The sequence below is a fragment of the Nelumbo nucifera genome, chromosome 2 (assembly GCF_055504915.1).
Source record: "Nelumbo nucifera cultivar China Antique chromosome 2, China Antique-T2T, whole genome shotgun sequence".
In the NCBI taxonomy this organism is placed as follows: Eukaryota; Viridiplantae; Streptophyta; class Magnoliopsida; order Proteales; family Nelumbonaceae; genus Nelumbo; species Nelumbo nucifera.
In genome coordinates, this window is record NC_142650.1 from 103279031 (window position 1) to 103293144 (window position 14114).

The 14114-nt window shown below is 32.7% G+C and overlaps 1 protein-coding gene across 22 annotated transcripts; it reads left to right on the forward strand.

Moving 5' to 3' along the window:
- The first annotated feature begins 2355 nt into the window (after positions 1–2355).
- On the forward strand, positions 2356–6927 carry LOC104587458 (uncharacterized). Of its 22 annotated transcripts, none has more exons than XM_088897142.1 (9): positions 2356–2713; positions 2809–2848; positions 2949–2966; positions 4134–4269; positions 4911–5022; positions 5336–5457; positions 5559–5644; positions 6360–6450; positions 6637–6927. In XM_088897142.1, the coding sequence occupies exons 1-5, from the start codon at positions 2369–2371 to the stop codon at positions 4978–4980; spliced, it is 609 nt and encodes a 202-aa protein (XP_088753268.1). In that variant the 5' UTR covers positions 2356–2368; the 3' UTR covers positions 4981–5022; positions 5336–5457; positions 5559–5644; positions 6360–6450; positions 6637–6927. The 22 variants fall into 22 exon arrangements, 14 of the variants coding, with proteins under 14 accessions (XP_088753268.1, XP_088753266.1, XP_088753269.1 ...); XM_088897141.1 differs by having other exon boundaries at positions 2357–2713; positions 5354–5457; XM_088897140.1 differs by having other exon boundaries at positions 4911–5457.
- The last annotated feature ends 7187 nt before the right edge of the window (positions 6928–14114 follow it).

A 14114-nucleotide genomic window follows, 5' to 3' on the forward strand; every position in this document is an offset into this window, starting at 1 on the left:
AGGTTAGTTAGGCTTGGGAAAGGTTCGTCATGTTTGAAAGAATTTATGTATATGCTTTTACAGAGTCAATTTTTATTGGGATTTATTGCCCAATTTAAGAGTAGAACTGATTGAAAATATGTACAAATTTCATTTACAAGCATACATATATATACATATATACATGTACATACTTTATACATATACACACATATACATAATTAGAAAAAAATATATTTTTATATAAATATAATAAACATATGCTTATATTTTTTTGGGTGGGCTTGAGTTGGGTCGAGCTTAGGATTGGTTGGATTGAGCTGGGGCTATCCAAGGCCTTAGCCCAAGACAAACCCAACTTTAGATTAGGCCCAAGCCCAAGCCATGCAAAAACTCTGGTTGGAGTTGGACCTGCCCAAGTTGCACTCCTACTGAAAACTCAAATTGGGGGAGGAGTTCTCCTAAATTGGAAAATAACACATAGTTGGCCTTCTTTAGGTCACCTTTACAAATATTACTTAACTGAGAACAAATCACTAGTTTTGTGAAGGCTAGCTATGTACTAATTTGATTAAAGAGAGTGGATTTGTTGGCCTTCTTGAGGCCAACTTCACAAAATTTCCCAAAAAGAGGCCAACCTTTTTTAGATAGCTCTAGTGACTCTTGACAGAAGAGGGCTTCCCCAAGGAGTTAGACAAGTTGGGACTCATTCATAGTTAGCCTTCTTTAGGCCGGCCAAGGAGAATCCTTCAAAATCAAGAGTTTCATCCCTTTTTCTGCAAGGGAATCCCAGTTTAACCTCCAAATGTAATCTCTCCTATGCGAGAATTGGGCTTCTAGAATCTCAAACTAGAGTGGGTTCCAATGTGACATCTCCTTAGCCTTTGTAAACACAAAATTCCGGTATAGGCTCTATAACCAATTCATCATTGTAGTCCCTTGACCACGATGATCTTGTCCATTGGTCTCAACTTGGTTAGGTCTTTTCAACTATCAACGACGTTCAAAGTACCAAAAGTGGAGAGGTTTACCGATCAATGGTTCAACCATAGTCGAATCGAAGGTCAAATCGTGATGACATAAATACTATATATTATATATTTTACGAATAATATCTCACTTGAATGTGGTGGATACATGTCTAGTTCCTTAATTTTGAAATAGATGATTATAGTTTAAGCCTTTGAACTCACATTTTCTTTAAAACACATGTGTATTAAATTAATGTATACATAAATAGAAAATGTATTAATGGTAACAAGACAATACATGTAAATAAAAGGCTATAGGTTCAAGTGTTTTTATTACTTATTAGCATTTTAAAATTTTCATTCATTTAGTGAATTCTTAAGTTATAGACTTTGGCAATCTTGGAGGTTTTGATTGGAGGGTTACTAATTTGATCATACGTGATCAACAATCCTAATCAGGGCAACCTCCTAGGTACAAGTCTAAAATGAATATTCCTATGCTTTATAGGGATTCAATCTCTCAATCTTGTCTTAAATTGGTTTGGGATAGAAAGATTTTGGTTAGAGGTTTGTGATTGATTCAACTAATCAATTTTCAATCAATTTATTAATTCAGCTACAATTTAGGTGTTAGGGGTGCCAAAAGGCTCAATGTTTTAGGCCAAATACATTATAATGGTCTAATTTAATTAATTTTCAACTTTTATCTCAAAATATGATTAAAATACCCTTTCTTGAAGAAACAACAGGGACATTTTGCTAAAGAATGTTTGAAGAAAAATAAGATAGAAGTGTACAAAAATGCGGTGTCTATGCCACGTAACAGATATTTATCTATGTCTATTCTATTATTAAAAGTACAAATAAGCATGTGAAAGTTTTATTCTTTATCAATACTCTTTTTTTAATCTGGCCCCCTCCAATTGGAAGGGCCAAATATGTAATTTAAACTATATATTCCACCATGAAATTCCTAGTATTATATTCAAATTATGTATTAACTCCCATGTTCTCATTAAATTCTATTAGATGGATATATATCCAATCTATACTACTTATATGAAGTGTAACTTTTTGGAATTTTTATTAGATAAAATTTGCCACCTCTTCCTCTCATTATTGTCCATTCAACAAAACAAGAAAAAAAAAAGTATCGCTTCACCTCCACATACACCAAAATATTAAAAGTGAATTAAAACAAGGTGGGTCAAGGCTGAAACGTGTCGGGGCCAGATTTAATATCAAGTTAAGATTAGGCCCATCCTTCTGCAAGAAGTGTGCCCATGTGACTCGTGGTGGATTAGTGGTTCTAGCACTGGTGCAACCTTGGTGTGCGTTGATGAGCATTTCTTGCATTTTGAATGGACCCAGCCTGATACCCTATGCATTTGAAAATCTTCAAATTTTTAAATCAAATAATGTCTAACTTTACACTCTCTCTCTTCTTCCTGATTAATGAAAAGAAAATTAGGGTATGTTGTAGGAATAGGGGTCCGGAATTGGAATCGGAATGGTCGGGATGTTTGGTTGGGTGGAATCGGAATCCGATTCCCATTTCGAGCGGAATGGCATTCCCCCTTTTGAGGGAATGGCCATTCCTGCTATTTAATATAAGAAAAAACCAAAATGACAAAAAACCCCTCAAATCTCTATCTACTCGAACCCAACTTTCTAACCTCTCACTCATCCTTTCATCACTCCCTCCTCCGGCAGAGGTTCGAAGTACTGTTTTGAATCGAAACTCCGGCGACAGTGACAATGAGGTAAATCACCGTTAATTTTTCTCCCCTCTTTCCTATTCTTTTTCTTCCTCTTCCTCTCCTTCTCTCTCTCACTTTATTTTTTCATTCCTCTCTAGTTTTTCCACTGCAGCCCAGGCCAGACCAAACCACAACAAGGTATGCTTTCCTCGATTTTTCTTTGTATGAAATGCATGTTAAATTTAGCATATCTTCTTTCAAATATTTAAATGTGCTTTAATTTTTTTCCCAATTTCAGTTTGGAACGCATCCTTATGTGAGTATAGTTATTTGGTTGTTAGTTTTGCATGGTGTTTGAATTTTTCAATGTTTATTTTGTTGTTTGCCGATTTAGCTCTATCTTTTTAGCTAATAAGTCTGAAATATCTCTATCAAGTTGATTAGAGTACAATAACATTCTAATCTAACTTCAAATTAGATAGAAGTCTGATTAAACATGAATAGTGACAATAGAAAGCAAGAGTTTGAAATCAACAAATCAGAAACAATAGCAAGAGTTTTATAAACAAAATCTCATGTACTAGAGTCCAGTAATGAGCTTTCTTTAGAGAAAATATCAAAGAAAAAAAAAAAACAAAGAAAAAGAAATTAAGACCTTTTAGACTATGCTCATGCTGTGCATTGCCAATGGCAAGCAAGCACAGATCGGAGGGGATCATGTCAAATTGGGTGTTGGTTGAAAAAATTCTGCCAAATCATATAAGTGCTGATTTGGAGTTTGAAATCCAAGCAAAGTCAGTAGTCTTATGTTGCCAACCCTAAAGAGTTGTTAGAAGGTACTAGTCAGAATGACAAGAAAGATGACCAGCAATCATCTAAGAGAAATATAAAAAAGAACAAGAAAAAAGAAAAGAAAAAAATCCATTACCACCCACTTGCACCTCCACTCTTTAGATCAGCACACACCCACAACCAATTATAGCAACCATTTGAAAGCAAAACCCAAACTTCACTCCAAATCCCAGCGTTATAACATTCTTTCAAAATTTGTTAGTAGTTATTACATCCATCAACAAGGTTGAAATTGATACAACCAATAAAATAGTTGATTCTTACCAGAAACCAACAGCTCGAGAATTGGGTCAAATTACAGATAGTGAGTATCTGAGTGATATGTTTCTTTGCATGCATTAAAGCCCAAATAAGCCTTTAGTTCAGATCACAAAAGTTAATTGGGCCTTCAACCAACAAAGGTGATCTATTTCTTTTGTGCCTCTCCAATATTTTCTAAGGATGGTAGGATCCTTATAACTAGTGTTTATAGATTCAGGTGTTGAACGTTGAATATGCGAAGAGCATTTGTGCCATCAAAGATCTAGACATACCCATGATTTCCCATTATTGTGGTCATGCTGCTTTGATGTGATGGATCACCTTATTTTCTATAAATTTTCATTTGAGGGCCTGTGTTTTCAATCTACAGTGTGGTGGGTTGACTACTTGGATGAAAGATTTTCCATGTTTTCAGACATTTCTGCCAAGGCTTATATTACTTTCTTGGCATTGGGATTTCTCTCAACTTTATCTGAAGTGGCAAAAATAGAGGGGCAAGACAAAAGGTAGAAATTCAAATTTTGTATCAGGTAGGAAGGGATGCAAATTTTAAAGTTGTCATGACAATCATGATTAGGCATCACAAACCACAAATTTTTGGAACAATTGCTCTTGAGCCTTGGTTTTTTCTGACCAATCCTAACTAACCAACTCCAGTTCCAAGGCTTCAACCTAAATTAAAACCAAATCAAATCAACTTGTAGTGGTTATAGTGATTTTACCTGAAACTTGAGTTTACTTGGCTTAGCAGGGCTTATCTAGATTGCTTCTTCCCTCTACCAAAATTCTCATATATGCACATGTCTAAAGACAATAAATCAACATTATTTAAGATTTTTTTATAAATCAACATAGTTGATATAAGAGACACTCAAAAAACATTATATCAAAATGAGTGACTGCAGTTTTCAGGATATAGCATTTCTAATAGAAAACCAAATTAGGCTCTTCCTCTCTTGAGAGGCTCCTCAGTGCTTGGTTCAAATTCCAGTCTTTTACATTTTCTCCACTTCCACCTGTATGGTTTTGCTTTCCACCAATGGGTCCTCTAATTAAAAGAACCTCACAAATTGACAGGTGTCAGTGGAAACATACTTAAATTTTGATTCAATTTTTGTATAAATGTTTGTGCCATATTTCTTATCAGGTTTCTTCATATTATTGGTGCAACTGAATTAATAAAAAATGCTACTACAATTAAAGATGAGATGTTGTAGCTAGAGGAAGCCAGAAGGTTTCACATTTCCTTGTATTCACAGGTAAGAACTTGTACCTTGTTTGCCAATTGAAACCTAGCCTCTTTTTTATTCATTAGAAAGTAAGTGCATTTACCATTACAGGGTAATCAAGTATCACCTAGAGTGCATTTACCATTTACCAGTGTTTTCATGTAGTTCACATTATTGGCATTCAGTGAAAGTTAATATCTTTTGACTTTAAATGGACATGCTGCTAATATGTAGGTCTATATCATTTATTGGACTCTGATGTCTCTCATTTTATTATTCTCTTGTTCAAAATAGTTCTTCTGACTGATTACATATCACTCGGATCCTATAACTTTCCTACTAGTTCTGTCCTATATTGTAGCTTCCAGCGGAAAGGATTTTTCAGTTCTAGTCTCCAAGACCAAGGGCACAACAATAACAGAAACAATGGACTACACTGACCTTCCGCACTCTCAGATGAGAAAAGTAATCGCCTCAGCTTATTTATTGCATATGTTAATAGGAATACAGAGACCTAACATGGTGAAATGGAAACTCTATCATCTCTTTTACCCTGTTTTTTACAGGTCACAGATTCATGCTTGCTACTTTCAAAACAAACTATTCCTCATTACTAATTGACAGTGGACACATGTGTTGACAAACTTATGGAGTAAGTTGTTATCTTCCACTTCTTGAAATATAAAATAATTATAATCTGAATGTTTCTGATAAGAAAAAGAAATTGGTCTGAATTGCTTGTGATGGTAATCTTCACGTACAACTTATGGAGGGATCACTACAATTTTTTGGACCTATACAAGCAGAGCTGGCCTCTATAATTCAAGGCATGAAACTAAGCTTTGCTTTTTTATTGGAAAATGTACAAGTTGTGAGGATGAACTTGGTTGCATAGGGCACGCCATTAGAGAAGTAGGGTACCAGGTGTACGGAATAAACTGCTTGTTCATCTGGTTTTCAAGGTCTGCCAATGCCTTAATGCCCTTAACAGAAATATAGAAATCCTAGTTATTGAATAGGGAGCCGCCATATATCTTTGGGGGAACCATCGAGTTTGGCTGACTGTTCTCTTTGATCTATTGCTGATATCAATAGGCCTTCATCCAAATGTTGACATGGATTATGGGTAAGATTTAATGAAGGTTGACTTGGAAGAGTCAGTGTGACTTGTGTAGGAGTCAAAGGAATCGTTGGAATCAAACACATGATTGATTTAGGTACAAAAGGATCATTGGCCCACAATGACTCGGTTCCGTATGCTTTAGACTGGAATCAACTAGGGAGGGAGCTGCACATAACACAGACAAATAAGATTGGTATATTCCAACTTTTTTCTAACATACAACTTCATTTACCTGGTTATGCAGGTTCATCCAAGTGTGTGCAAGGGAGCTTATGTGTCCAGCTTATCATGAACTATGTAACAACCATATCAGCACCATATCTTGAATTATATAAGTTCAGTCCTTATTTCTTCTTTTTTTTTTGAAATTTCTGCAAAATATTTGAACCATTAATCCAATAATTATATAGTAGATTAACAGCATGAAACATCAATTTTTCCTTTTTAAGTTGAGATGGGGTTTGAAACTATCTAACTCTAAAACTTTTCTAGTCAACTAATACATGTCTTATATCTCATAGGGACCATTAAAATGGAAGCAATTAATCCCTGCAATTGGCTCCTATACCAATATGTCTCATATCCAAGCAACAGTTATTTGTTCTAGAAAAGCAGGCCTGCAACTTAGTGTCCGAAGTGGTGGCCACGACTACGAGGGACTTTCATATGCATCTAATGTTCCATTCATCATTGTTGACCTGCTAAATTTTTTATCTATTAACGTTGATATAGAAGATAACAGTGCATGGATTCAAGTTGGATCAATTCTTGGGGATGTTTATTATAGAGTTGCAGAGATTTTTGTTTGTTTATGTATTTTTCTTTTCATTTTTTATGGTGGAGAATGATTTTTTTATTGTGATTTTTGTTTGTTTATATGTTTTTTTTTCCATTTTTTTCATATTTTCACCATATATGCACTTGTTAGCAGGTTGCCAATGTGTGTATATGTTGAAAATATGTAATGAGCGGCTGTTTTTGAGGTTTTTTTAACAAGGGCAGAATTGGAAATTTTAGCTGATTCCGATTCCAGCTTATAGTTGAACCAAGCAGTAACAATCAGAATCTGATTTTGATTCCTGACTGAACCAAACAGGTTCCAGGAATAGGTTATTCCGATTCCGGTCCTGTACATGAACCAAACACACCCTTAGATATTTAGATCAAGATGGGTTGACAAGAAAAACAACTTAATTATTCTTTTATTTGATACTTTTAGGATTCATATTTGTCCCCTTTGAGATAGTGGTTACAACTAGGGGCGGAGCTAAGTTATCCCTCCCCCCCCCCAAAAAAAAAAAAAAAAGACTTTTCCCCACCCTATACTTTTAACTCAAAGCATTTTAGAGAAAATGTTATTGGGTGGGAGAGTCACTTTAATATCATGACCCAATCTGATTTCTTGAAATCCTAATTCTAACTTTAACAAAATCCATTATTTTTTTTTCCTATGTCAATCCAATTTTGACTTGAATTAGAATGACTTATTTACTTACATATTGTAGGGTCGGATTGAACAATGTCTCAATCTTAATCCAACCCAAAATTTAATAGGGTTCATATTTTTTAACTTTAACCTTAATAGAAACTTTAAGCCGAACTTTTTGGTTGGATTTTAGTTGTAGAATACATCTCATAGGTGCACTTTAGAATTTACCTAGTCTCCACTCTCCATTCTTCCTCATCTCTCATTCTCTTGCCCCCCCCCGGTTGTTGCCTTCCACCACCAAATACTACCACTCCCATTGCCTTGCACTATAGTAGTCTGTATGATTTATGGACAATCTTACTGAAATTAATTATTTTGCTCAATGCTCAATATTAGTTCCTCGAGTTACTTCAGGATTTGTGCTTTTAAGCAAAAAACCCCAATTTAGGATTTATCTTTTAGGTTTAGAAGTTTTTTTAGCCTTAAAATCTAGCGGTTTCAATTAAAAGCAATTATTGTTAAAAACTAAAAGCATAGTTCAAAGTATCCATACACCCTTGTGTATCAACAGAGGTGTATCCGTACATGGCCATATCTATTTATTTATGCTTGTGCAATTTATTATAATTTTATTTTACAACTTAATTTTTTATTAAACAAATATCACAACCTCAACGTCCTTGAGTGAACTACTACATTTATCCTCATTAAGTCTTTTATTTAGGGCATTTACTTCATTCTTTCATTGAACCTATATTAATTAATCATATTAAAGAAAAATAAGTGTAACAATGAATAATTGTTTTTATTAATGATAGAAATAAAATCCAAATTTAAAGTCAATAAAAAAATGGAATTGTTTTCTTGTTTGGTGGCAGGTCAACAATTCAATCTTTTGGGTTAATTGTGTTAACCATTGATGTCATAATTAAATAACAATGAGAGATGAAAAGATGAAAACACACAAAAGTATAAAAAATTCAAAAAAAAAAAATAGAAAACATTTTGAGCACAACTCTAATATAGTATATATTTGTCATATTAAATAAAAGTAAGTATGACAAATAGGAAAAAATGTTAAATTGGAATAAATTCTTCATAGTTGAAAAGTTCAGTTCAACATATCCCTTTGTTGTAATTTGTGTTAACTGCAGAGTTCTATTAAAGACAGATCCTCCAATGGCTCACTTCAATATGTCCCAAGACCAAGGAACCTTGTTGCACATTCCATTGCTCAATTTGCTGACTGTTGTTGAGTGTATAGAATTGTCTCTTGGTCATGGTTTTCGATGTTTCCAATATAAAGCCAATGTTTTTTAAAACCAACTAAAAAACAAATCTATTATTCCATTTAGGTGGCATGTAAGCAATTCATCCAAATGTGGCAACCCTTAATATCACAATTAAACAATAAAAATGTATACAAAACATGAAAAATATATAAATAATTGGGTATATCTATAATATTATATATTCATCATATCAAACAAGAATAAAAAAATATAGAAACTTTGGGCACACTCCATTTTTTTATATTAGAGAAAGATAAGTGTATAAGCAACAATTGTCATTATCAATGATAAGAATGAATTACAAAACTTAAACTTACCCAAAAAACAAATTATTTTCTTATTTAGTGGCAGGTCAACATTTTAACCTTAGGAATTAAATATTAAAATATTAAAAAATATAGAAAATTTTGGACACATCATCATCTAAAGTTGGCACATGCAAAGTATGTTCGCATTTGCTAGTTTAGTAAAAAGTGTGTTCATAGAGCGTGTTTTTAATGTTAATAGGTGGTTGGGTATCAAAAACTAACGGTGATCATTGTTAGCCGGTTAGCCCAACACTTGAAAAACCCAGCCTGACCCACTCGAGCCTAATACTTCAAGCTCAGCCATATCCACACCTATTTAAATATGTGTATTTTATACATATTTCTATATATATGTATGTATAAATATATTATTTTATTTTATGTTGTATATTTTATATATAAATATTATAATATGAGACCTATAATAAATATTATGCAAATTATATGCATATAACATAAATTGTTAAAATATTATGTGTGTGTATGATATTTTATATGTAGATATAGGCTTGGAATCAGGCATGGACCCATATAGGCATGTAGGAAAGCTTATGGTTCAGGCCAAGAAACCCAAGCCAAGCAAGGGCCCTAGCCCAGGCTATAGATGTTATTATTAGTGCAAAGCTCGACCTGATCCATGATCACCCCTAATCATAACATGTTCATGCGTTGACATGGAACCACACACTTACACGTGTTAATTGTTCGATAATGCATTTTAAAATGTTTATAAAAGGCCATGTGGCTGCATGCCTACATCAAATATGCCATGTGACACATACATGTGATGTCATTTTTTGTACTCTCAAAATCAAAATGTCAAATTGCATGCAATCATGCCATGTTGTAAGCACATGTGAAGCGACACCATTTTGTATTTCAAATTGATGACATGTGACTAGAGGTGTAAATTGGGTCATGTCAGGTTGTCCTTGCCTCCTCTGGGATACTTCAAAGGTCAGGCCCGACATGGCCCATGGCACAAGCCCAAGCAGGCCTAGGTCAGGTAGTCTATGGGTTGGGCCAGGTCAGGCCAGTCTTTTTTGTTGTTTTTTGACATTTCTATTATTTTTTTTTATTTTTTTGTTAAATGATACAAACTCTGGGAAAAATAAAAATTTAACAAAAAATACTTAACATAATACAAAATAGACAACAAATAAAAAAGATTTGAAAATTTATTTCATTTGAATTTGAACAATATAATGGAATAAAATATAAAAGCAATATAATAAAATTGAAAATAAAAAATTACAATGGTATTGAAAATATAACAAATAATTTAAATAAAATAAAAAAAAAAACAAAATTTACAATAAATTAAAAAGTTCTATATAATTATTAGGTATACAAAAAAAATATTGACTTCATCATTTTCTTCAAATTCCACCTCCATCTCTTTGACCCTAATCATCATTTGCTTCAAATGAAACATCAAGTGAAGTGTCATGCCCTCCTCCTTTATACTGTAGTCTATCCTCAACATCCAACCAATCTTTTAAGCACATGCACATATATGGGCTTTCATCATTCATGCAACTTCTCTTGTTGTCTAACACCCTAGTACCAGCACTAAAACAATATTCCGATGGAAATGTAAACACCGGAGGTGTTAGCAGATTACATGCCATGGTAGCAAGAACTGGATAATTTTTTCAATGTTCACTCCACCCAAGTTAAAATATCAAAATTATTTAATTCCTCCAAGTCGAAAGAATCATTTAAATTAGAAAAATTAGCTTGTAAATAAAAATTAAGTTCAGTAAATGAACTTGATGATGAAGTGGCAATAGATTTCTATCTCCTAGTTACTAAAGACTGATTTTTTTTTCTATTTCTTTACTAGAATTAGATGTTTCAGAAGTGGAAGTTGTAGTTGTTGTACCCGTACAAGTTTTCCTATACCCTAATAATTGAGATTTATATAAATTGTGCATTTCAAATAATAAATTATTAACTTTTTTTTATTTCCAATTGGAGTCTTCATATTTTCATAATTAAATTCAAGTAAAACACCTACACCATCTTTCCTAATCCTATGATCTAATATTGTAGGTATAGGGGATAAATATTTTCCCAATGTTTTTTTAAATTTAAATCCCATTATTTCAATAATACTTTTAAATTTTGAATTACTTCTATATTTTGCAAAATACTTACTAATCATAAATACATGATTAACTAAAATACAACTAGTTGGGTAATAAATACCTAAAAATTCATTAGTTGTATTATAAAAAAATTTGTAAAATATCTTTTATACAAATTGCCATTTCCATGTCATCTTCATTTATAAAGTCATGTGGCTTTTTTTCATTATAAAAATTAATAAGAATATCTTTGTATGGAATACACCTTTGCAACATAGAATAGTTGAAATTCCATCTATGTTGAACATATAATACAAATTTTTTATATTTTAAACCATATTTTTGGCATAAATATTTAAATTATTGTTTATTGTTCTAGAATTTATTATATATATATATATAATACAATTTCTAATGTTGAAAATATTACAAAAAATAATATTTAAAGTATCTTGAACACATAAATTTAAGATGTGACATGCACATCTAATATGAAATATTCCACCATTTAAACATGATTTTAATTGAGATTCTAAAATATTTTTTGTTAGATTATTATTAGTGGCATTATAAAAAATAATAGAAAAAAGTTTATTTTCAATTCAATATATATGTAAACTATTTAAAATACTTGCAACAATTGTTGGCCAATATGTGGTCATTCAAGCTTAGTAAAACTTAAAATTCTTTTTTGTGAAAGACAATTTTCATCAATAAAATGTCAAGTAACACAAATATAACGTATATTATATTTAGAAGTCCAAATATGATAAGAAATTGCAACTTTAGAAATAAGTGTTGATAAGTATAAATTAAATTTTGTCTATATAAATAGAAAAAATTTAAAGCATTGCTTTAATAGTATTTCTATACTTTTTTTTTCAAATTGGGGATTTACAAATTGTTGTAAAAATATTTCTAGCCTAATGTGTTCAACTAAAAAAAATGATTGTTCAACATGTACAATATATATTGCTAATTCTTGTCTCATTTTTCTTAAGAATATTGAAAATTACCAAAAAAAATCCCACACCCAATTTATGTTTGTGATGGTTATTTACCACCTTCTTCTTCGTTTTTCATATGAGTTACCATGTATCTGATCAAATGGCTAGTACCACCGTTGTTATTATAACTAAAGTCACTCTTGCATTTACAATAAATAAATTCCAAATTGGGCTAGTTAGCTTACATCCTTTTTCTTTCTCCTAGTACTAGTTCTAGGGGTGGCAACTCTAACAACATCAACCATATAACCACTACCATTCATATCAGTGTTGTCATACTGTGATTGAACATCGTCAAAGTTAATCATGTTGGGGAATTGATTTTGAGAGGAGCTTTCCATTTTTTTTAAATATAGTATTAAAACTTTTAAAAAATAAAAATTAATTTAATTGCAACTTACCTAGTCTACTGGTTCGGAATCTCAAATTGATTTCAAATTTTGAAACCTCCATGCCTTCCAAATTGCTAACTTGAGATACTTGAGCAAGCCTTCTTTTTTGTTAAAACTTGAATAGAGTTAAGAATTAGAGAGTAAAGAGAGCATGAGAGTGTGTATAAGAAAGTATGAGAATTGGTGTGATGAAAATGATGGAGGGTAAGGGTATTTATATGAGTTTGAATTAATTTAGTTAACCAATACACCCTATAAAATTAGCTATTTTTTAGTTGTGGGGAAGGGTATTTTGATCATTATAGAGTTATGGGCAAATTTCTTAAACTACCCCTACTGTTTAATAATTGACTAACTATACCCTTACTGTGTAACTATTGTCTTACACCACCCCGACTATTTCTAACAATTGCCTAAAACCTCCCTTACCATTAATGCTCCATCATAAACCGTTCACATGTAACATCACATGATTGCTATATTTTTCAAAAATCCCTAATTTATCCTTTTATGGTAAAAAAATACCCTATTTGGTTTGGGCAAGAGGATTGTGCCATAATATGCCCTTTAGTGATTGAACTAGTCACTAATCTTTAGTTTCAACACCCATGAGATTGTTTATGGAAGTAGACCAGTGGGACGACCAAAACCCACAACCCCCAAGAAATATTTTAGATGGTTATAGGCTTGGCGTTGGGCACCATTAGCATAAACTTAGAGCTAGTTACAAGCTTCACTTACGCACAAGGGGCGTTTCAAATCTGTTGCTGATAGCCAAAGCGATGATGTGTTTGAAATGGTTGGTGGGTACACTGGATTTGTGGGGTTTCCAATGTTAGGAGATGATGGAGAGAGATGGAAAGAGATGAGGTTTGTAATTCCTCTCCTTCAGCATTTCTTCCTTCACAGAAACCTATACAAGCTACACCCGTTAGATCGTTGATGAAGAGGTAGTGATTTCCAAGGCAACGAAAAGGTGGTTCGAGTCCATCTCTTCTATTTACACGAAGATGAAACCTATTAAACCAAATGTTAGCAAATAAGGAATATTTCATGACTTTGTTTGCTCCTTATTAATGGAATGACTGGAGTTCATTCTTTACAGTTTTTCAGTTTTCTTTGGATAACTTTGTCTTCATCTGTGTCAAAACTCTATTCAAGCCATAAAAGAAATTGTAATACAAAACATAAAAGGGATGATAACAAAGAATAGTTGAGAGAGAGAAAGAGAGAAAGCTTCTCTTCGACTTAGTTTCATTAATAACATACACAAAAGTTTTCATCTACAAATTAAACTGGAGCTTCCGGTGAAGCTTTTAGGTCGGTGGAGCTTCTGGCAAAGGTTAGAGAAATTGTAGCAGAGAGAGCGTGAGAAGCAGCAGAGGTGTTGAGAAAGGAAGGAGAAGTGGAGGCTGAAAAACTTAAAAGATAGAGACGGAGATGGAGATGGAGATGCAAATAGAAACGGAGATGGAGAAGGA

Excerpts from the sequence above, each read along its gene's own strand:
- LOC104587458 (XM_088897140.1), top strand. The coding sequence starts at position 2,369 with ATGTCTAACTTTACACTCTCTCTCTTCTTCCTGATTAATGAAAAGAAA. Across the intron at positions 2,714-2,808 it reads CCGGCGACAGTGACAATGAG|TTTTTCCACTGCAGCCCAGG; the intron begins GTAAATCACCGT and ends ATTCCTCTCTAG. Across the intron at positions 4,270-4,910 it reads ATAGAGGGGCAAGACAAAAG|GTTTCTTCATATTATTGGTG; the intron begins GTAGAAATTCAA and ends ATTTCTTATCAG.